Consider the following 25,206-nt stretch of genomic DNA (forward strand, 5'->3'; position numbering starts at 1 on the left):
AAAAGCTGAAACAGCTCTACATACATTAGATGCACGCAAAGCAATCATGTATTATATAGAGAAGACAAAACCTACCAGGAAAGGAAATCAACTTTGTCTCTTTTTCCAGCAACAGTATAGGAGATCCTATGACAAAGGGAACAATTGCAAGGTGGATGACTCAAACAATTGAATTGCCTCACAAAAATGCTGGCATCCTACTACAAGGAAAATCAAGAGCACTCTACAAGCAAACAAGGGGCGGCAATAGCCTTTTTAGCTAATACACCATTAAATTATATATGCATGGCAGTCACATGGTCAATAGTACACATCTACAAAACACTATTACATTGTTATTCAATTTAATTAAAAAGCTCAAGTGGGCCAAAAACTACTGAAGCATTTATTTATGAAGTGTACCTCATCTTCAACCCAACCAGCACAATGAAGACAACTGCTACAAAATCAGTGCAAAGCATGTGAATCCAGAAAAGATTCTTGCTACAAAACGAAAATGGTTACTTCTCTGTAGGAGTAGTTTTGCAGCTTGAAGAGTTTTCTGGATTCACAAGTGACCCACCTGCCTTTCTAAAAGATGAGGCAGGAAAAAAATAATCTAAAGATGGTGACCAACAACAGAGTTTTTGGGTGGGAGCAGCAGCTGACGTCACAGGAGGAAGGTCCAAACAACAACTGGTAGAGACTGTGAACGCCCAGCAACAACAACAATAAAACAAGCATTTACAATGTAACGGGTCTCGCGTTTGCTCATGTTAGAGCTGATCGCGTTGTAAACTCTTAACCCGACTTTTCACCTATCGGGCAAAAGTGCATTTATGTACATAACCCGAAAAAGTGAAATCAAGTATGTAAAGCGCTCGACTTCTGCCAAGCGAGATCGCGCTCGTAAATTAGAGAAAAAAAAAGTCCACGCGCCCCATTGGAAAACAGTGAGCCTCCCATGTTTTCTTTACTTGGTCGCTGCGCTCGAGGAGGGCTAGCCACAGGAAAAGGCATGACATATGCATGCCTTCGACTAATGAAAGCAAGCAGATTTTATTAGGGAAGCCCATGAACCAATAAAAAACACTGACGTGAAGTTGACAGGGCTCCGAGGCCTTTTCTAAATACAAAAGAGTCTCGCTGCATACGCATACGCATGCGCGAGCGCATGCAATGCAGGCTCGACCCTATAAACTGAAAACTGGCACTTCTAATAAACCCAAGAAATTCCATATCCCAACCACTAGATGGCGGAACAATGCAAAGCATGGCATGTGAATCCAGAAAACTACCCCTACAGGCAAGTAACCATTTCCTTTTTCTAATATCTTTTAATCCTGAATGTCAAAGGATGGCCAAGTGTTCTTTAGAGTTCTCCTGACCTCTTCTTGGTCGGATGTTTGCCTTGATGCTTGCGTCTCTTCAGTGTCAGATATTTTCTGATTATTTTCATTGAGAAAACAGGGGTGCTTCTGTACTAATTGTTGTGACTGCTGTGGTGCGATTTCAATGTATATAGGTGTTACTAAAGGCGTCCTGTATGAGGAAAACTTCTGTTGTACATGTCTGACTTGTGTACATTTGATTTGGCCTTTACAGTAAGGAATTTGTACTCCTTTATCTGGGTTTTATCAGCTACACGCATCTGTTCCATTCACATTCCACTTGTCTTAAAGTTTTTAAAACTTTGGGTTGATTTTCGAACCAATTGGTTTCTGGGTCAATGACATGGGTCCTCCATGCACTATTGGCATGTGTGGGAGTAGACTATCTTTGATTAGTTGAATAAAGTGGCATAATCATTGATGTGTTATTACATTCTGGACATCAAGTCTATTCGATTCGTTGATTCGAATTTGTTGTTATTTTCGGATTCGAGGACATCCTGTATAATTAAATCATGCGGTGATCAGTCCATACTGTGGAAACCATATTGTTAGTGACCCTTCTGCTGCAAAACAATGGGTTCATAGTATATTTTGCGACATTTGTGCTATCCTTTACCTGAGAGCTTGGCCGTTGACAAGTCAAATACATAAGAAATCTTGAAAAAACTTCGCTAAGTCAAAAATGTCTCAAAGTGCGGTTAAATTCCATCCAGACGCTGTCCACTCTTAGTGCTCATTGACAGTCAGAAGCTGTAGCCTGTTGGCAGAGAACATTTCGTTAATTTTTTTTAGCTTGCATACTGTTTTTGGTTTATAATGCATTCGGTAATGGAAACGTGCCTTGATTAAAGGCCATCTTTAAGATGTTTAATGTATGTGCCCTTTAGATTGCCACTGAAACTAACGAAGGGATTACATTTAACTGAGAGAGTATTGCACTGTGGTCAGATATTTGCATTGCGTGCTACCTACGTTTTATTTTTTGTTTTCTCTCTTTGTCTTTATTAATTGTCATACAATGTCAGTAGCCTACATTCAGGCTCGCATATTATCACAGTTCACAAAAAGAACATTCCCAGATAGATAACCCGGTATTTAACTCCGGAAAAATGCAGTTGAATTGAAGGATATCAGTTTTTCGCTGTTGCATATTTTGAGTGTAATTGATTAATCATTTAATACTTTTGCTGCACAGTATGGCACTTGCAATCTTTTCAGCGGCTGCTGCCATGGAAATGTTTTGCAATAAAAGCCAACCCTTAATTGTTGTACAAAAGCAATATAATCATCTGTAATTGAATTGTCAGAAATGCAAATGTTATCTGTTTGACATTTAGTATTGCTGTACTGCCCTTTCTAATTATCTTTATTAAAGGCTGAGTCTAACAAAAGAGATACTTGAAAATAAGAACTGGTTTGTTACATCAGGTGACATTTATTTCCAGGGCAACTTTGTCTAGACCTTGATGTTTAATTATTGGCTTTTTTCACCTCAAGGCTTTTTGTGCGAAATTGGAACTGTCTACACTGTTCTGCATTAAAGAGTGCCTGATAAAGATGCAACAACAGGTTGGTGCAGATTTTTTTTTTATATAAATAAACGTCTGCCTTGCAACCACATGAAAAGGAACGTGACCACATTTCTGTTAATGCAATTACCACTTTTAAATTGGAGATTTATGCTTACATCGGGAGGGGGGGGGGGGTGGAAAATCATTGATAGCACACGTCACCCAGAAGATTTTTAAAAAGGTGTTAGAATGCTGACTTTGTCCCATGGTGGAGAGGTATGGAACTGAAGATGACATTAAGATAGCCACTGAGGACGTGACTTCTGGGAGGTCTTCTTGCGAGTACAGACTCCAAGTGGTACTGTACGAAACCAATAAGATTAGGCGTCCCTCTCACTTATGCACGTTTAAGGATGCAAAATCCTTTGACGGAGTATGAGTGAGTTTAGCAGGGCAGTTATCTTGCTCGTCTCAGCTATGCTGCTCTGGTCCTAATTGTATGCATTGCTATCAGTTACTGACGCTAGATGGTTACAGTTATTCCGTTCTGCAAAAAACTACCACTCCTAGAAGAAAGCCTTCCTGTATCTCATCGAGATGGTGAATGTCAGACGTATCACCCTCCTCACAGCCCACTCAAAGGTTATGGAACCTTTTGTAGCCAGATGGCTGGCCAAGAGGGTAAATAAACTTGAGCTGTCACAATTATTTTAAAATAATGTGGTTATGCCCTTGTCCATAATACCGTCGAGACTGATTCGGAGAATATTTTTTCTGCAGTGGTACTAGTCTCAAACTAGCACTGACAATAAACCGCTATGGTTTAAATATTCTTAAAAGTGGAATGGCCCTGATATTTGGTTACTTAGGTGTGCCCCAGTCTCCTGGTGGCCTTTCTTACCCCACCTTCCCAACTACACAGTTTAGTTATTTAATCATCTATTTGTAGTGTGTGCCTCTGCCAACCCCCACTCCAGAGCCCTCCCTTCCCCTCACTTTTCATTCTCCCCGGCATCCATCTTATCATTTCCAGTTACGCAGTCCCCCTGAGTGGGCACTTGTTATTCAGATCACCACATCTCAGATCACCACATCTTTCAATCTGGATTCTCTTGTATTCCCATTTATCCACTTCTACCAAACACACTTTTCGCATGCGTATGTCAGGGGCCTGAACGTCTTCTTCCTCCCAGACTCCTTATTTACCCTGATTCTTGCTCCAGCACACTTTCTTTTATAAAGCATAAACCCTTACCAAAAGTCATCTCATATTCATTGGGTGGAATGCTAAGTCTTCCTGCAACAAAGATAGCTTAATCATTTAGCATGTTGATGTCCACCACAGTCTGAATCTTCTCTCCCAGCTCCACCCTAATCATGACCACTCCAACACCCACACATTGTCATACCTAATGCTCCAGTTCCTTAATTAACACGCCCACCATCACCATCTTTTCATCTGATCATTTCATGTTCACTATTCCTGCCTCTGACACTTCTGAAACCAGCCCTACCTAGTTATCAAACTTAAATTCTACTGAGTGACTTACCACCTTGGTACTATCAAATGCTCACTGTTATTCCGCCTGACCCAACAGCTTGCTCACTGCTCTCATCAAGTGCTCCTTCAATACCCCTCATCATCCTTGTACCCCCTGGACACCTTCATGTCTGGTACCCTCGTTCCAGTAAGCGGATGCTTACTGGAAATAAATATTGAATCTCACCATTCCACCCAGTAACTCTCAACCAGACAAATGCCTCCTACTTTGTCACACTTATCTTTTTATAAAAAGTCATCAACTGATTAGATTCCTTTTTTCTCAGCTCGACCCCTTCCTCGGGCATCTTCCTTAGTCGATGACTTTCTACACTTTGATTTATCCTTACTTCTCTCCTTAAGGTACACATTTAAGAGGATTTGTGTCTGTATATCTTTCACCGTTTACTTGTTCAAGTTGCTGTTCTTTTTACAATTTATGCATGTTGTTACTCTGAGATAAACCATTTTATTTTGACCTTCACTTTTCAGAATTATTTAAGCAAAGTGCATCAGTCAACACCAGTCGTAAGACTAGAGACAAAGGCTTCCCAGAACGTGTCAAGTCTGTTTCAGAAAAAAGAGACCTCGTCAAGAGCAAGAAGCTACGAGCAGCCCACAGTAGCCTCCAAATCGCGATCTCCATCTCCTTATACAAAAAGACGAATGTGTGGGCTGTCGGATGACGCTAGCCAGCGACTAGCCCATTTACATTTGGGCCCATATGAGTTCAAAAAAGAAACAGACTCCAAACCTCCATTTGTAGTAAGACATGTATGTGTTCTTTTCTAAAAATCTGTCTTGTTTTGATTGAGATGATTTCACTCCATGATATGCTTTTCTTAAGGAAAAGATCAAATATTACAGTTCGAGAGCCACTCAAGTCCTAATTTAGACCTGCATAGGAAGCCCTTTTTGAGTGAGCACACTAATGCAAATATCAGTGGTGCTCTGGCCTTGCCAGTCCTGGAGGATTTTCTGGTAAGAAGGCGAGGGTATGGTTCTCTTTGAGTGCTGTATAGGTCATACATTCATCCCGGATGGATTGCCCCCTGCCATACAACAATCCTGCCCAGACTGCACGTCGCTTGCAGGTTGAAGCTATAGAGTGGCATTCTCATTCCCCTCACTTAGTCCAAGGGGAAAAGGGTCTGTTGTTGGATGTAATACAAAGCTAAATTAAATCCCTAGTTCATAGATCATTGCTATGCCAAGTGTCCTATGATCCTGTGCTGCTGCTTACTTCACTGGCTCATGTGCATGTGAGCGCTTGCTGACTCCAAGATCCAGACTCCCAGATTGGTAGGCAGAAGCAGGTGAGAAGAACGCTGGAGAAAACCTTATTTGTTTTTCTCATTGAGACACCCTAAGTGGAACAAGTATGCCCAGATGTCGATCCCCAAGCCCACAATGTGCTGGGAGCTGCAGTCACTGATGATTCTAAACAAGCCTAAAACTGATCTCTGGTTGTTTGTGTTTCTGTTCAGAGGGAACATTGCAAAAACAGTTGCATATGGTTGGTTTCTCTCTCTCTCTCTCTCTCTCTCTCTCTCTCTCTCTCTCTCTCTCAGCCCACACTCTTCCCCCCCCCCCCACTCTACCTCTTTCCTCTCCACCTTTCTCCCTCCTAACAGGCAGAGGGCCTCATTATGACCCTAACGGCTGGAGGAACACTGTCGGTAACACCGCCAACAGGCTGGCGATGTTCTGCCAGTGTATTATGACTGTGGCGCATTAGCCACGGCCATACCGCCGACCCCTCCACTTTACTGCCAGGCTTCTGCCAGGCGGTCATAATCACCAGGGCAGCGCTGCAAGCAGCCCTGGGGATTATGAGTCCCCAACAAAGCAGCCTGTCCATGGCGGTAAACACTGCCATGGAAAGGCTGGCGGTAAGGGGGACTCGGAGTGCCCCTGCACTGCCCATGCATTTGGCATGAGCAGTGCAGGGGCCCCCAGGCACAGCCCCATCGCGCATTTCACTGCCCGAATTTCGGGCAGTGAAATGCGCAACGGGTGCTGCTGCACATCAACATTGCCGCCGTCTCTATTATGAGCCGGCTGCAATGTTGATGTGACTTTTCCCCTGGGCCAGCAGAAATTTCATAATAGGGAGCCAACAATACTGCCAGCACTGGCGGTATTGTGGCACCCGCGGCTTCTGCGGTCTTCTTGCAAGACTGCCGAAGTCGTAATGAGGGCCAGAATAATGAATAGGAGAGAAATTACTTAACCTGGCAATGGAGCTTGACCAGTAGAATGTGTGCATTACTGTAATGGTGATTTTAATTACAAACAGAGTCAGTGCGGCTTCTCGTTTGGGTCTTCTCCTTTTCTCCTGAGCCGTGTCTGGATTTATGTTTTTCCCTTTGTGCATTTGCCAGAGGAGCTCCATTTATCAGGAAAGCCTGGCACCTATTGGATTAGCACAAGCTCAAAAAAGTCATGAAAGGTGTTTAAAATAGCAGTGGAGAGAAGAGGTGAAGCAGGAGGTAGGAAGGTAAAGAGGAGCAGCTGAGGAGAGGTAGAGAAGGTGAAGGAGGAGAAGAAAATACAGAGCTCTTGAGAAGTTCCATCATGCTATGGGCAACCTGGTCTCCCTAAGGTGTAAAACTATCCACATAGTGTTTCTTTATTAGATATGCAGGGGAGTTTGGAGAATATTTAGAACCCCCTTTCACACCTACTCCCAGCCATGACATGAGTTATGACAGTTTGAAAACCTCTTCTGTTGATGCACTGATGACCAATAATTAAGTCTTGCAGGCGTAAAGCAACTGAAGCCAGCTTATGCCCCAGGAATGAACATCTTTTCAGCCCAATTGAACAAAAGCCTTTGCCCCAGGATGGTCCCCCATTGACTAAATTGTTTAGTGGCTTCTGTGACGGTGGGGTAAAGCACCATCTGACCCTTAACCCAAACAAGAAACTAACTCTCTGCTGTTCGTACCAGCCCTTATCATTGCTCATTCCAGAAGCCATGAAAAGTGCAAAAATCTTGGCAACCTGCTGGATGGACTTCTCCTTTTGCTATTACATACAGATCAGCCTGGTTTCACCCATAGTTGTAACTGCAGCGATAATACAACGAAGACACAGCCTCGCGTTGATATTTCACTGCAGAGAGCGAGATGCTGTACTGCTCCCTGTTGAATCCAAGAAAATGTTAAGCAGAGTCGGGGGCACCATATTGATGCCTACATGCATTCGGATTCAGCAAGTGTTAAACCAAGAGCAAAATGTGCAGCTACAGAGATTGTGGTAATTTGTGGGTGTACTCTCCAGGGTTGCCCTGTCTACCCTCTGCTTTTCGCCCTCTTTTTAAAACATCTGCTTCAGAAGATCAACTCAAATGAACACCATAAATGGAGTCAAGTTGTGGCATGACATGTTCAAGGTCACAGTTTTCGCTAATGGCATTCTGATTAGTTTGCTGGAACCTGCGTGCTCCTTGCTCAAGTCAAGCTTAAGTCTTTCAAGGACTGTCTGGATTTCATAACAATCTGGGTAAAGCCGATGGTCCCTACTGGCGGCTGCGGGAGTCTGAATACTGAGAACCATGGAGGTGCAACCCCCAACACCCTCTTTTGTTTGACAACATTTGACATTTATTACCTGGGTATTACTTTAACCCGCAACTTATGAGTCTGTACTGTTGAGACTATGGCAGACCTGATTAGGATGGCCATCCTGATGTTCCCATATGTTGTCATTGATAGTGAGGATAGCAGGACTTAAAGATGACTGTCCTCCTTAGAATTTTGTGCGTTACAGACTGTACTTTACCTATGAACTGTACCGACATTAAAGGATTACAGGGATTTGTAATGCCTGTGTCTGGTGAGAGAAAACATTGAGATTGAGCTAAAGGCAATGTTAAGCATTATAGGCCAGGTGGTCTTGGGGTGCCTCATCTACCAGTTCTTCCAGCTATGATACTTGATAGAGTGGAATTGGAGGAAATTGGATAAATGATGGTGTTTTATAGATGAGCATCTCATAAACCGCATCCTGGGCGATGTCCCATGGGTTTCGAGAGTACATCAGAGAGAATATATGTAACTTCCTGGTCACAAGTTCTTTCCTCAAGGTTTGGGATATCGTGCCTAGAAATAGATGTCTGGCATCATATCTGTCTCTTGTTACCCCTAATTTGGGAATGGCGACTTAATGTCAGGGTTTTGCAGGAGTAAATTTCAGTTTTTGAGAGTTGAGTGTAACAAAATACAAGACCTATTTAGTGGCATTCATTTGTAGTTATCAGTAGACACCAGCAGGACTCCTAACTATTCACATTATTTTTAGTCTATAAAATACCTTGGCTACTTAACTATGGTTAAAGGAGAGTAATGTTTTGTTTCTTCAGTCGCTACCCCCTTGTCATCCCCCTTGTTCATTACCAATGCATGTATCCTACCTTAGTGTTAATAAAAGCAAGTGAGGGTGGAAGTGTGAATGGAGGGTTAATATGAGGTACAAACAAGAGTTTTGATGACACATCTGCTCACATCTCATTTCCCTGAGTGGTAGTTTTTGTTCTCTGCCATGTCCTCCAGGGACATCGTAACATTGGCAACACAACTCAATACATTGACATTTCTTTGTTGTTAGCTCTGAAAATCAGCATCTATGTTTGCGATCACTGGCTCTCAAACTTTGTTCTGTCTATCTACAGGCATTTTGTAATTGAATTCCAATTGTTATTTAAAATGGGATTTCATAATATTAAATGTGTGAAAAGTGATTTAAACGTTTTCCTGAAATGGAGAAATTAAGACAACAGAGCTGATTGGCGGCACATACTCACCTAGAAGAAACTGTACTGGCAACTTGACTGGCCCAACATCCCAAAATGCAGAAAGCACCAAATGTAGCATATTTGTGTTCCCTATGGGAACAGACAGAGTCGGGTAATGCTATCTATATACATCTTTCTTCGTGCTCTTCTAGCAATTGAATGAATGTCAGAGAGAGTTGCTGAACCAGGTAAAGTGATCAAGACCAAAAGGATCCTGATTGCACTAGGGTTTGCTGTGGCTCCTACACCCGCTTAAGCTCTCAGAAGAACCACATCTGAGATTGCTTTGCAGGCCTGTTCTCCAATCCAAGACCTCACACAAATCTTGAGTCTGTAAAGCCTTGCTCCTCAGCACTTCAAATATAGACAGTTGAACGTGGTTGTATCCATAAACAGATAACATATGAATAATTTTTCTTTCTATGCTGATAGGTCCATAGGTCCCTTAAGTTAAAGAGATACCAAACTTGTGTTCTCATTAGCTTCCATATGAGTAAGGTTGCTTTAAGACACCATTGCTCCCATCTCATGAAATTGCTATCGAATTTTCATGTAAATTAGTTATCTGATTTATAATCCATCTTCCCCAGTAGAAATGCCTTTTATCCCTGCTTGCAAAAAGGGTCTTTCTTGATTATTTAAACAAAACTAAATTGGATGTGAAAGTGTAATCAATTATGTTGCTCACCACACGTGCTTAGTAACATCTTAAGAGTCCACGGTCTGACGGATTGCACTTTGTGTAAATGTAACCAAAATGCCAACGGGACATTTCACTGGAGGCGAGACTGGCATTACACTCCTCATCATTGTCCACATTGGCATACCTTATAGAGTAGTTAGCTGACTATGAATCCATACGTTTTTTAAGACAGTAGTATTTATACTCGAACTCCAGGGTCAAGCGTCTCTGATAAATCTGTTCAGGCAATCTTATTCCTCTTCCCTTAAATGTAATTCCCGTGGCTTTCCCACTGCCTTGGAAGATTAGCTTATCATTGACGATTCCATCATAGAGAAGTAAGTTGCTTGTTTGTAATTGTAGTTTTTCAACATAGGTATAGTCTGGATTAAGACTCTAATGCTTACTCAAAGCTGTCAAAATGGACGGCTCCAATGCCACTGTAATATGTTTGAGCAAAAGGTGGATCTAGTGGCTTTGAATTGACTCTGTTGTTTTTCCTTTATGTGAGACTGTGGTTAACTGCCCAATTAGAGGTGGGCTTCCATTGGTCCAAGGGTACCTGACCATCAGGATATTTACCTAGGGCTGTTTAACAAAAGGCGTCCAGGTAAAGGGCAACCGGTTAAGGAGGTTACTTTATCTACTAAAAATTCATCAACCATCTGATTTTTGTTTTCTGAAACAAAAACAACTACAACACAACACAACAATACAACAATTCAACAACCACAGCTGAAATAACCTACAAACACAATGTCACTTGCCAGAAGGAAACTAAAATTCGAGGCAAGATGCGAACGTGTGATGACAAGGTTCCCTAGTCATACATTACCAACAAAACTCCACACAAATCATCTGACAGCACAGTAGTTACAACACCATGAACCACACACACGTATCTCAAAGTCCTCATTTCTTTAACCAAACAACCTCCCTTTCGCCTCCACCAAAAGCTGCAAACACATTAAACATCCGTCAGACCAGGCATCCTTGGCATTGCTTTCTCCCTGATTTTTTGCCTTCAACCCTCCTGTTTGCTGACTTTGTTTCTGCTTGCTATAAGGATTCTGCACACTTTACCACTGCTTACCAGTGCTCAAATACTTGTGCTTTCTCCTCCAAATATGGTAGAATTAGCTGGTACCCAATTGGCATACTTAATTTACTTGTAAGTCTCTAGAAATGTAGCACTGTGTGTGGCCAGGGCCTGTGAATTAAATGCTACTATTGGCCCTTCAACACTGGTTGTGCCACCCACTTAAGTAGCCCTTTAAACATGTCTCAGGCCTGACATTGCAGCCTATGTGTGCGGTTTTAAGATGCCATTTCGACCTTGAAAAATTAACCTTTTTCCAGGCCCAAACCTTTCTTTTTAATGAATATAAGTCAATCCTAGGATAGGCCCTGGACAGCCAAGAAAGCAAGGTGCAATGTATTTAAAAAGTAGGGCGTGTACTTTTATGGTTTACAAGTCCTGGTAGTAAAAAACTCCTATATTTGCTTTTCACTGCTGCAAGACCTACCTCTCCCATTAGGATGACATTCAATAAGTTGTAATTTCCCAATTGGAACAGGTAACTAGTTCCTGTTTCATGTCTTTGGAGTTATAATTAAAAATCCTGTGTTATGGTGATGTTGAATTTGTGGTTACAATTCTGAAAATGTCACTTTTAGAAGGTTGGCATTTTCCTGCCTCAGCTATTTTATGCCTTCAGCCTGTCTCTGGTTCACCAGATGGGGTGTAGCTGACAGTTGAGCTTTCTGTATTCCTCCTAGACAGCCACACACAGAGAGCTTAGGTGTGCCTGGATGGGCCATCACTGGCAGATGGGGGGGGTGGAGCTGGGCACAGCCATAATTACACTTGAATAGGCTGTGTCCTACATCCACACAAAGGGCTGCAGCCAGGAGAGGAAAGGCAGGATGGCTATGGGGCTTCAAAGGGAAACCTCTATAAGCTTCTCCCACTTCAAAGAAATGCTCAGGTATAGATATTGGAACCCAAACACCAACTCTTAAGTACACTTTTGGACCTGTGGATACTCTGCCAGGAAGAAGGACTGTTGTGCTGCTGAAAGGATGTCCCCTCCGCTGGACTGCTGCACAGAAGGACTGCTTCCCTGCTGCGCTGACATGCTGCCTTCTTGCTTGTGTAAGAAGGACTGGACCTGCATCTGTTTAACCCAGGACCCCAGAGTAAAGGGCTAGTTGGCTGGCCTCCTGACTTTAACCTCCAGGAATGAAGGCTCCAACAGCTTTGACCGCAGCCCCTGGGCTCCGCCATCTGTGAGTTCTACTCTGCCAAGTGGTACCACCCAATTCCCAGACCCTTGGAAGTGGGCCTAAGGTGTTCTTCACCCTCTGTGGACCTAGCAGAATCGATGCATCCTCTCTGCTGCACAGGGCAACCCAGAGCAGAACCAACATATCATCAACACTATGTGGATCTTCTCTGTCGCAAAATCTTGCATCGCTTCGCAGCCACTGCCTCATCGGAACTGTCACTGCACAATGCATCTGCAGTGCAGGCCCCCAAATCCCTCATCGACGACAGCCTCGATGACGATACAGTGGCCAAATGGATACCAATAAAAACACATCTAGGGTTGACCAAGAACAAGAGTACCACATAGGTTAATGACAACAGCAAAAGAATGAAAACACAACTCTGTATACTGCAATGAAAGTTAGGAGATGAAAAAGACAAAAGCACGCTACTGTGGTATAACAGTGGCTACAAAAGAGACATCAGTATCACAAGAAGCCACCACTAATCCACACACATAACTTAAGCATACTGTCCATCTAAAGAACTCCATAAAATTGTAACATAATTCTGCAATCCGATCACTATGCACAGAAACACCACGATCACAAGACTTCTGTGACAATATCTCCACAGAATTAATCTAAAAAATGACAAAGATTGAAAAGTACCTTAAGACGAATGCACACAACACATGACCTAACCACCACAGAAAGAGACACCAGTAATCATCCATCAGTGCATACCTTCAATACCTTGTCACAAAAAGATTTACTGGATATTATCATTGCAGCCAGACCATCAGTATCACCTTCCCTCCCTGAATCGCCAAAAATCTTTAAAGATAGCCTTCGCTCAACCTGTACAGGTGAGATAGCCAGATGCCTACTCAGCAAATTCCAGGAATTAGGTTCATTTCTGCCTGAGCTCAAAACTTTCTACATCAGAACTCTCTTCAAAAAGGAAAACATTGACCCCTCTGACCCAGCAATCTACAGGCCCATACCAAATGGGCCATTCTTTGGAAAAAAAATCGAGAGAGCAGTGTTTACTCAACAGTCTAACTTTACTGAACATTACAGCTTACTGTCGGATCAACACCCCTGTTTCAGACCAGGCAGATGCACAGAGCTCACCATCATGTCCATCTGCAGATCTGAAACTTGCAGTGGGCAAAAGTGGAGTAGCTGCTTTATTACTTCATGATCTATCAGCTGCATTTCACACTGTCCACCACCACATCCTACTGCAAATACTTCAGGATATCGGAATCCATGAAAATGCTTCAAATTAGATTACTTCTGATCTGACAAACAAAATGTAGTCTGCCTACCCCCTTTCACATCATCATCTCACACACAACACTGTGATGTTCCTCAGGGGCTCATCATATCCCCTCTACTCATCAATATCTACCTATCCCATTATAAAATGTGATTAAATCATATCACCTCACCTGTTGCGGCTATGCAGGTGACACCCAAATCATTTTAAAAGTGGAAGACCTCTACAGTTAAGATAACAATGACTGCCTTTGTGCCATAAACACATGGATGATGAATAACCATCTAAAGCTTAATACCACAAAGACAGAGATTATGACCTGTGGACTTTGGAAAATCTACCAGCCTACCACCATATTGACTAAGGAACTTGAAGCCCCTCCAACAACATCAAGAGACAGTAGAAACTTAGGAGTATTCATTGATTTGGACCTATTCTTGATACCACTTGTTAACATCATCACAAAAAGTGCCTACTACACAATGGAAACACTGTTACATCTTCCTATACCTTGCTCACCAATATAAACAGTAAGCCTTCCTCACACTCGTAATCGCCAAGCTTGACTATGCCAGCAGCCTAGACCTTGGTGCACCGCTTTCATTGTACGCAAAATACAGCTCATTCAAAATGCCGCTGCAAGGCTTCTTCACCTGCCTTCATCCAAAAGAACGCATGCATCCAGTCCTGCAATCACACCACTGGCTACATATAGCTAGAAAGGCAATGTTCAAGGCACTCTTCATTGTGCACATAGCCTCCCCAAAAAAGAAAAACATTTAAAAGCAGCAATCACTAAATGAACAGGAATAGAGTAACTGGTTAGATCTGCCACACAGTGCTGGACAATTTGGAGGACTTTAACATAGTCCACGACTGCAGGTCCTAACATCTATACAATCTGACCGTTTCTTTATATCTCACAAAGACACTCAGATATGGGATGATAATAAAAATGCCCACTTAAGTAGATCTATCCGCTTCTCTCTCCCTCCAGACGTACCAGCTCATGACAGTCCAGTGCAAAATCAGTTTAACATCTTTCAACTACTCTCAGAAACAACACTGTTCCTCACCTTCATTACAAAAACATACCTCAGTGAAGAATTAGCTCCCACTGCCACAAAGCCATCCCTCCTAATTTTCAGATCATTAACCAATATCATATTGTTAAAACTGGAGGGGGTCTAGCTCTCATCCATAAGGAGACTGTATCATACGAAATACCATAACAGCACCTACAGAGCTGTTCAAAGCTACAAGTATGCTGAAAACCATACAGATGTGTTTCTGTCTCTCACACTTCGTCATCCAAAACTGTGCTAGGCACTGCATGGCATAACGCGTTAATTGCACCTTGGAGGTGTTGGCATGTCAGACCTTATTTGCTTTTATATTGTTATGATAATGTAACATGTATAGGGTAAAACATCTATTACCCTCAGAGGTCGACTCAGACCTTTTGACTCAGACAGGAGTGTGAAATCATCCAAATAGACACTGTAAAACTAACAGACATCAAATATAACATTAAATAATCAACATAATCAATAAGAGTCAGTAATTTCAACACCCCATGACCTATGTGACCATGAGTCACCACACCAGTTTAGTAAAGTTTAAACATGTATTGCCCTTTAGATTAACAATGCTAAGATCACATAAATCATGTGCAAGATCAAATGATAGAAATAAAGAAACATCACAGGCTCTCCAAAACCCCTAAAGAATCTCAATCTAATTAAACCATTTAGCATAAGACATTTCAAAAGAATAATACACAACAACAATTGAATTAAGTGAAAAATAGAAATGGCATACATTTAGTTGTGCAACTGAATGAAATCACAATCAATTAATACACATTCATAATTAGATTTGAGTCAGGCGTCCCTAACCAGCACTCTAATTCGAAAAGCATGTGTGGGTTCATACAAAAAGGAAAAGTAGACAACAATTAATTTGGAAAACATTTAACTAGGGCGCCAACCAAAATATGCGGTTGGAATTTCTAAGGGAACAAAACCTTCAAGAAAGACAAATGCAGATTGGTTATAGCTCTCCTAAATGGATCAGCAAACAACAGACACTTCCTCAGCAGAGCGCAGGGACATCCGGAACATCCGGAAACAGTATCAGGACATTAGAGGGAAACAGTTCAGTAAAGTTGGGCCTGGTATATCTGAACTGTTAGAATCAATATGCAAGAACTAAGCAGCATCTCCTAGCTTGGAAAATGGTGAACTGACTTACGTCACATAAAACATTGCTATATTAAAATCTCAAATGTTACCAAATAAGCTTCTAATGGTCATGACTGTGAGGTGGTTTCGTTTGCAACCAGTGAACTTCATCTCTGCATCAGATGTATCTCTTCACGTTTTCTTCACCAAGGACTGGATTAACGCTGTTACTCCTCTCTCCTCTCGGGACATCAGCTTCCATGATTAATTACATTTAAAACTACCTGGAAACATAAAGTATGCTTCCTGCCAAAAATGAAACTCGAGCAAATATAAAATGTTACATAGAAAACAAGACATTGAGCACTGAACCCTTTGTTTAGTTTTTACGTACGTTGTCATCTCATCTTAGGAAAGAATATTGTAACAAGCAAAGAACTTAACTTTTCCACAGTGTGCAAGTCATACAGGATGCTTGAAGAAACATTATTTTTGCAAAGCTAGCATTTCCTTAAAACAACGTGCCTCTGGAAAATTACTACTGCGTGAGGCCTTTAAACTAGTGGTAAGCATGAAGAATAAACAGGTCATAATAAGTTTAAACCATAAATCTTTTAGTACACGTTAATAATATATTTGTCAGTATATTTAATTATGTTCAAGCAGAATACATTTTCATTACTTATTAATTATTTTCATGTTAAACCACATTGTGGCTTACACCAGAGAAGGTACTATTTTAAAGTGCACAGTTTTCAGTTAGGCCTTTAAATACATGTTAGGTTTATTATTTCGTATTACTTGTTAGTGACACATTTTTACAAATAATGTTTACACTCCAACAGAGGTCATCACGCATGACACGGAAACACTTCCCACATAGGATCAAAACAGAGACAACATCCTTACAACTACACACCTCACATGGTGTAGTTGTAAGCAAGCACTTTAGCTCCTCATATAGGGGTAGTAAGTGCTACAAAGATGCCTCAATACAGTACAGTACAATTCAGAGAAAATTAATAGGAAGCAAGGAGATTAGGTGAGCACAGAAGGTAAAGGGTGCTCAGGCAGAGACCAGTAGAGGATGTGATGAAGGGTCGGGGAGAGAGGGAAGAATGGGGCATGAGAGGGGTTGGTTAAGTCAGGGAAAAGAACTGATGGAAACTATTATGAGTGGCTGGTGCAGGGCCTCAAAAAGCAAGGCCGGAAGCTGTTCTGTAATCTTGGAAGCCCTTAGTTCCTTCAATTGTATATTATGGTATCTATTAGCCAGTCACTCCTTGCGTTTTAAGGGAGGGTATTATTCCCATTTATTTAAAACTCACTTCTGTTTTTGAATGTCATTAATTTTATAGATCAGGTCACAGGTTCATCTGGAGCATGGTAATAAATGTAATATAAAGTTTCAGTGTCAGCCACTTTCAGTGCACAAGATCAAGCCATTTTATGTCTCCTGTGCTTAACTCCTTGCAGTCCTTCTTCTGTTTTTCCAGAGCACACAAAACAGTGTACTAGCTCCGTTAATCGTACTTGAAATAAATTGACATTTGTATTGGAAATAGCAAGAGAGGATTTCAAAGGAGCTCATAATGCGTTATGGAAAGGAGGATTTCCTCTCTTAGATAAATGATAATTTCAAGTAAGTTATCTTTGAAACAAGTTTCTCCTCGGGGTAGAAGCTGTGCAAAGTCCTTCCGCATCAAATAAAGAAAAAATAGGCCTGAGGGGAGAAAAGGCTTTACAAATGCATCAGTTTAAAAATGCCATCCTAAAACTTTTCACAGAGCTTTCTGGGTTACGATTTCCCCCGATGCTTGAGACTTTGAAAATGGGGTCAGCCTTGTCCTTTAAGCAAATAATGAAAAAGACCTATGTGACTAGCTTTTTTTGTCTTTGTTTTGCAAGACATAGTCGTTTTATTTTTTGCATTCCTACCCCCGTATTTCCTATTCTTGCTGCTCCTACGTTTTGTTACAAATCTGCAGTGAGCGAAATCGTATGTATGCCAGAGGCAGCGGCGGCACCTCTGGCACCCTCATAATGCATTACCCGTTTCCTTGCCTTCTAGAGTCACACCTGCTTAGTTTGTTTCCCCCAAGCAGTTCTTTTGTGCTTAGAAATGTTTTACTGCAGAGGATTGCTGCGCACATGCACTCTGTTCATTTCCTGACTTCTCTTGATGCAAATTTGCAGATCCATCTTGATTTCTAGTTCCACCCTTTTCTCTCATTGCTCACATAACATTTGTCCAAGGACGTTTTGGGCCCCTTTTGTTGTTTTTTTTCGGTGTAATCTCTTTTCGAAGCGGTTCCACACATCACAACTCTTTCATTGAAAACATTATTCATACTTCTCTTGAGCCGCCCTACCCCTACCCACTTCTGTATTGTGGCCTGATAAACTAAGAGCTTTTTTCTTCTGCAAAGACTTAAGCAGCCTTTTGATGTGTAGACGTGGCCCTCCCTTCAGCCCCACTTCTTCAAGCCTGAGACCTGTTAATATTAGTGACATACGGGAACCTGAGGGCTCCCATCATCACAATTTGAAGGGGTGGGGGAGGGGCTCATCATATTCCACAGAGCAGACAGGCTTAACTTAGAAGGCAATGTGTAAAGTATTTGTGCAGAAACTCTTACAGTAACACAGTGAAAACACCACAAAAAGTACTCCATACCAGTTTAGGAAAATAGCTAATGTTTATCTGAATACAATAAGACCAAAACAAGAAAAATCAAATATGCACATGTCAAGATATCCCTTTTTAAAGGTTTAGATGAGTCGCAATCCTGAAGAATCTGTGGTTGTATCCTTTTAACTTGCAGTACCTGGGATGTGTCAAAAATAACAACGCAGAGGGCCGAAGAGGAGGAAATGTGTAGGAAAGTAAAGCAATGCTTAGGTTTTTCCGGCTCGGCGAAGGTGATGCGTTTTTCTTTCCACGTAGCAAGGTGATGTGTCGGTTTCATGGAGCGCCGCTTTGGTTCCTCACAGGCGCTGCGTCGATCCGGCAGGCGTTGTCGATTTTCTGACACATTGGATTTTATTCCCTTTGGTGAAGTCTTTGATGGCCCTGAGACTTCAGAACAGGAGGCAAGCTCAGTCCAAGCCCTTGGAGAGCACTTGTGGGGGAAAGCTGAGTCCTTCCACCAGAGTCAGGGGCCAGCTGGACAACAAGCAGAACATCAACCCTTCCAGCAGAGCAGTCCAGATGAGTCCTTTGGGCTGCACAGCAGTCCCTCTGACAGAGTCCAGTTGCAGGTCTAGAAGCGTCTGATTTTAGAGGGCCACAGACCCAGTATATATAGCCAAATATGCCTTTGAAATGGAGGAAAACGTCAGAGTGGTTTTGAAGTGCACCAGTTTCCCTTTCAACCCAGTCCTGTCTCCCAGGTGATCTGTAGAGCGTTATCTGTCTTTTGTATGAAGTCAGGCCATTAGCTTTTGAAGTGTAATGGAGAGACCCTCCACCCTTCCTACCCAGGAAGACCCTTCTGTATCCAGATGAATGCAAACACAGCTGAGTGTCCTGTGTTTATGGCTGTCTGGGAGGCATGTCTACCTCAGCAGCCTGTCCTAATTTTAACAAAGGTTTGCATTTGGACGTAGGGAAAAAGAGGGAGGGATATGCAAAGACTCAGAGCATGCCATCTTTCACCTAGGTTCTTTGGTGGGATGTTGGGTGCTCCTGTTGCATTAAAAGCTCATATCAGTCATAATGGCCCTGTAATACCAAACATTTCTCATAAAAGCATTCCTGAGTGTCCAATGGTGAGATTTTGAATGGCCCAGTTCGCCTTCTCATTGTAGAGTCTGCATTGTTTTCCTGAATTGCTTAATTGTTGGTACCATTGAGCTGTCTTGTACGCACGTCAGAGAAACTTTCTCAGCTGCTTTAGGCTCTTTTGATGACACCAAACTTTGCCTTCAGTCTGAAGCTAGTGTTGCAGTCTTGGACCATGTAACAGTTCTGTAAGAACCAGATTATCGCACATATGGTTCTAGTGGTTGACATCTCTCCCCACAGCTCCCTCAAAACCATAGAGCTGAGCGCCATCTCTTCTACTTTCACCTTCCTTAACTGGGGCCCTTTAGTCATTCCTCCTAAGTACGATGATAGTGAATATGGAGGATGGTTTGTCCTGATGAAGAAAGTGATCCAGTTACTCCTCATTAAGGCTGTTGACTATCTATGTTTCAAGGAGACAGCTTATCCCACAAAAGTTGACCCTTCACCCCAGTGTTCTACTTCTCTGACTTGGAGCAATCCCTAAACCCTATGCCATTCTGTTTAGGTCGACAGATATTTAGAACCAAATGCATTTATTTGCATTAGGCTTGAACTCTATGGACATTGCATTGTGGAGCCCACCTTATGACCTATTTTCCATTCTCTTACTTGCTAGCAGTCTAACAAATGGTGTCAGTGACTCTGCCAAGGATGTGCCTTGCCACCCTCACCACATCACTCAGGGGAACTGTGACGTGAATCAGAAGCCAATGCACAAACCATCTTTTCCAGAAGACATTTGAGAACATGGATGGAGCTACTGTTTAAGAACCATTTCCTGCCATTTGTTGCCAGAAGGTGTTCTGACCTTTTAGCAACAGAGCAAGAGGGGCCATTCCCTGCAAGAAAGAGTGATTTAGGATTGAGCTGACAAAGATGGCTAGTAGTTAGTGCTCTTCACAGTTTGATCTCCCATTGTGGATACCACAATGATAACACTTGGAGATGTAAAATATATATTTAATATCTTGATTTTCTAAATAAATTATTTCGTCCAAGGGATCATTGAAGACAAGGAGGACACCAGAGAGACAATATTTTATTCACTTACAGCAGGTATTTACCAAAGAAGCCAGCACGGTTTGACATTGTACTGTGGAAGCGAAATGTGTCAGACCCAACAAGATTTTCCTTAGCTCAGTGTCTCAAAGAACACAGACTAGAAAACATATTAGCATGGCAGATAGATCATAGCAAAGTCCTCTCTGGAGATCTGGACTCTTGCTAATGCGACACATGAACATGATAAGGCTAGAATTTAATGAGATATTTTTGTTGCACATGTGAATTGAAGCCATAGTGTAGCTTAGTAGCACTCTAGTCCTGGTGATCAGAAACCACAATAGCTCATACAGATATGAACTAGTGAAACAAAGACCAATGCATTGTCTTTCTTTGCATAGAACTCAAAGGAGTCACCCATAGTGCCTCCTCCTGGGGTTTTGAAGGCCACTCATGACCTCATGGAAAAGCATCTAGCTACATTGATGATATGGAATGAATGAAACAAAATTTGTTATTCATCATGGGGTACAAAAATACCTTGAAATGGCCCTGCTGTTGACCAGTGGGGATGGACAAAGCTCTGCCTTCTCAAATAGAGACTTTCCCTCCCTAAAAGTCTTGAGCAGGCATCAACAAGCCAATGGTAAGTGTTATTCTGAAAAACGCTTGTATCTTCATGTGAAAGCAGTTTTGACTGTGGTGCCTCCTGACAACAAATCCAGAGACTGGTGGTTTTGACACGTCAAGGCGGTCCTCAAGAATGACTTGTTAAATAGAATAAGCTGTTTTCTTTTGTGGGCTAACAAATGTCAGCTTCATTTTGAAATACATACTTCCCTTTCACAAGGTATGTTTTATTTCTACACCTTAATCTGTTGCTCTTGGACTGCTCAAAATTTTTAGCAAGTGCTATTTATGTATCAAGACCGTTTTCCGTAAAAGACTGATCATTTTTGCAGTTTCATAGGTGCTGTAACTTCATATTCTTGATAGCCTGAGTATGTGAACACCGATTCCTCTTGCCAATCATATTGTAATGGAGATGTACTTGAGAACTGTTACTTCAAGGAAGGAGCTTGCATATTTATGTTTTATAAATGTTACTTGGTAAAAATGACTTAAAGAGAGACTTCATTTAAGTCGTCAACCTGTCTCTATAGCACTTCTAATATGAAATGGCATAAGACGGCTGCCCAGTCAAGAATACAATGTAGTTCCTTTTCTTAATATTTAAATAATTATTGTCTTTTGCAGAGTAGCTACCAATGTTCAAATATTTTATCCCTCCATTTTCTGCTTTGTCTTTGCAGATTGAAAAAAGCCCTTCACCCGACACGTCTCTTCTCACATGCTCACCCAGAGAAAGAATATGTGAGAGTTGGCCCAGTCAAGAAGGTGAGACCAAATGCGGCATATTTTTGTTGAGTTTGTTTGAAAGCTGAAGATAGATGGCCTTTTTCTTAATATTCCCTTTTCCATGTGATCCCCTTAAATATTTTGCCCTTTTGTAGACTTATTTTGCTGGCATTATGGCTCAGTGCTCTATGACCCGGCCATTCAGTGTCACAGTGCGTGTGTGGTCCCTTTAAGCATAAGTTAAAATTAGTTACACCAAGTTGGTTGCAAATAAAAGTAACATTTTCTCATTTTGTCTAGGAAAATGCTAAAAACTTGCTTAGCAGTTTGTTTTTACTTTTTAGCAAAATATGTTCACGGCTAAAAGTACAATTTTTTTTGTTTCTCTAGGGGAAAAGGGAAACGTGCTGCCTATAGACCTAGTAGTAGCTACACAACATCTGCTGGCTTCCTGTGCCCTCCTTTGGTAGTAATGTGCATTCCAAATAGGTGTCAAGAGGTGGTTTCAGGAAACAATACAGCAATTTCTAAAGTGAGGAAGACTGTTGTGGCACATACCCTAGATACTAAGCTGGAGTGGGGCATTTGGTAGGGGACAGGAACAGATGACATTTTAAAGGACCAGAGTAGAAGCTTGGCCAAATAATGCACACCTTTTAGCCAGAGTGTCATCTCAGACGAGCATATACCTACAGCTGTTCCAAAATCAGGAATTCGGGTGGGAGCCGCATGCACAGGCTCTTCACTGGGAGAGCTTTGATGGCTAGTGGTCACATTCAGCCTTTCATGAACACCAGAGCAGTTCCCTGACAGACCTGCACAGTTGCAGAGGGACCGCAGTATAACCACCAAGTGTGTTCCTTGCTGCCCCCTTCGCAGGCTCAGCAAGGCCTTTAGGCCGGTAATGGAAAGAGACAGATCATGGCTCCTCAGAGCTGCATAAAAGGGAGCAAGGACCTGGATGGTACAGTACAGATTGAGTCCTTTGTATTAGGTAAAACTGCTTGGTCTCTACATTGGATCTGCTGGCTCAGACCACAAAAATAGGCAACGTCCCACATCTGTATTCTATCTTCATAACTAGACATTGGAAACATGCATGAGATCTTGGTACCTGCTGCGGCCACTGCAAGTGACCTGTTTCCTATGGCGACTTCCCTTAAAACGCTTGTTAATAATCACCAACCTTAAAAAAAAAACTAAGCAGATTGGCCGCTTTGTAAACTTAGTGAAAGCTTTCTTGTAGCAAGATTGGTGTGTTGTTGAGAGGATTTATATTAGGAACTCAGATTTTGTGATGGAGCCGTCAACAATTTTGGTTGATCTTGAGACAAGGACGTGAGACAGATTGTAGTGGTTTTTGAGTGTGACTGGCTAGTCAAGTGCTGTGATGTTAAGTAGAATGTGGATGTTCGACTTTGGTAATGGCTATTTCCTCTAAGGGAGAGAATAGCTGTGTAATGATAAGAGTAGTGAAGAGAAATGGCTGGTGTTAGGGCTGTGCAAAGTAGGATTGTGGTTCACGTTTTTCTGACAGTATATTGTTTGCTTCTGTGGATGTTTGATGTATTGACAACGGTTCCAGTACTGTATAATTTTCCATTTATTTTACTTTGCTGTTTTTCTTGTAATTTCTTCGGTGATGGGGTTTTGTCCTGTTTGGCTGTGAATGTAGGAGGTTTTGTCGGTATGTGTTTTTTTAAGGGTGGTCATTGGAGGTAGATATTTCTGATGGAATGTTCTAGCGATATCTGCATTTGGAGCGTAGTGGCCAGATGGTTGACTGCGTCTTGATGGTGTCTTGTTTTATACTACATAAATCTGTCACCTACACTCCTTCGTATACAGGAGTCTGCTTGCAAAAAATTGTTTTTCATCTCTATGGTTAAAGAGATGCATCCTCCTTTGGTGAAAACATTTTCAGTACGTATAACGTAGTCCCCTTGCTATGCAGCGCTGGGAGACCTGTTGTCCACGGAAATTCGGTAGTAAATATGAAAAATAAAGCCAGTTGCACTTATTTATAACAACAGTAATTGTTGTACAGGGGTGACAATTGAGTGTCTAGTGATTTAAGTCGCAAGCGGGTACCCATTCCCAGCATGGACTCATGTAGGAGCTATGGTGCTTTGTTGCTAACAATATGTTAATGTTAAGAGGAGCTTTGGTGACATGCATGTTCCTTTCTTTAAGATCCTTCTCTCCTGGGCAGCTACAGACCAAAGAATGCACTGGTAAGAATTCATGTAATCTTTGTGAGCGATATAAAGTGTCTAGAATTTTACTGAGTATAATTTCAATATACGCTTTGTTGGTAATTTTAGCCATTTATTGTATCGTTTTATTTTTTATGTGAAATGTTTGTTACGTACTAAAATGTGCCTCCGTGCATAAAATAAGAGAAATGTTTAAATAATGTAAAATTTGGTATACTTTTGAAATATATGTGGATGTCAAACCATGTTTTTTCAGGATAGCCTCAAAGCAAATTCAACATCTTGGCTGATCTGCTAACATGTACATTGGTCAGTGGACTGCATTGTAAGAGGAGCCGAGTAGTGATCACTGCCTACAGCTTCCTCCTAGACAGGCCACTGGTCACATTCAATTTGTCAGGAGTCTTCCCTTCTACAATCTCTCCCACTTCAAGAACAGAAATAAAAACACCAGAAAATATGGACTAAATGGAGAGGGACTGAGCCTGTCCCTAGTTCCTCCCCTTCCAGTATCCTCTTCCTGGTTTATTCCACAGAAGTCCTTTGTCTCACAGTGTCAAACATTGTGAAAGAAAGGGGCTGCGTGGCTGTGCCACAGCAATCGGACAGATGTTTGGATATTTTCGATCACAAACTATACGGGGAGGAGAAGGAACGTTTTTGGACGGACCATTAAGTTTCCCAAAGGTTAGACACTAAAACTGAAGAGTAGTCTTACCAGTAGCAATAAGATAATGCTGCTTGGTGGTCTGAACTTTACTTTTGGAGGGAGCACTTTGATGGTAGTCTTAAGGACTTGACAGGAGCCTGCAATTTCCCAGGAGTACCCAATAACCTTTTCTTCGTAGGGCGCATTTGAGTAGATTAAATACAGGGCGGGATGCAACAGGGAGTTCTAATTGGCTCCAATTCCCATGTCATCATGTTTCAGTAGGTTAGGTTATGCGCAGATAGTTATCTGACTTTCATCAGGACCATACAGATCCCATAAAAGTACTATGAATTTCAATATTAGTAGTAGGATGTATATTGGGTGCAGCACTCGCTCACTCCAGTCGCACAATAACACACATTACTTCACTGTCATTTCCTGGTATTAAATACTCTGGAGCTTTTAATTACCTCTCGGGTTCTGTGAAAATAAGTGATATAAATCATTAGTCAAGTTATTGCCAGTACACAATGCATTGATTTTTATG

General features: G+C 41.8%; 1 protein-coding gene across 4 annotated transcripts in view; it reads left to right on the forward strand.

Annotated features, from left to right (window-relative positions):
• SPATA6 (spermatogenesis associated 6) overlaps positions 1 to 25,206 on the forward strand; it is a 196,188-nt gene that overhangs the window by 41,704 nt on the left and 129,278 nt on the right. For 2 of the 4 annotated variants that reach the window (XM_069232704.1, XM_069232702.1), the window contains exons 2-5: positions 2,871 to 2,942; positions 4,917 to 5,198; positions 21,746 to 21,830; positions 23,985 to 24,025. In XM_069232704.1, coding sequence (XP_069088805.1) covers positions 2,931 to 2,942; positions 4,917 to 5,198; positions 21,746 to 21,830; positions 23,985 to 24,025 — 420 coding nt within the window. In that variant the 5' untranslated portion in view covers positions 2,871 to 2,930. The remainder of the gene's footprint in view (positions 1 to 2,870; positions 2,943 to 4,916; positions 5,199 to 21,745; positions 21,831 to 23,984; positions 24,026 to 25,206) is intronic. The other 2 variants (XM_069232703.1, XM_069232705.1) reach the window with 2 other exon arrangements.

This window comes from Pleurodeles waltl, chromosome 4_2 (assembly GCF_031143425.1).
Source record: "Pleurodeles waltl isolate 20211129_DDA chromosome 4_2, aPleWal1.hap1.20221129, whole genome shotgun sequence".
Lineage (NCBI taxonomy): Eukaryota > Metazoa > Chordata > Amphibia > Caudata > Salamandridae > Pleurodeles > Pleurodeles waltl.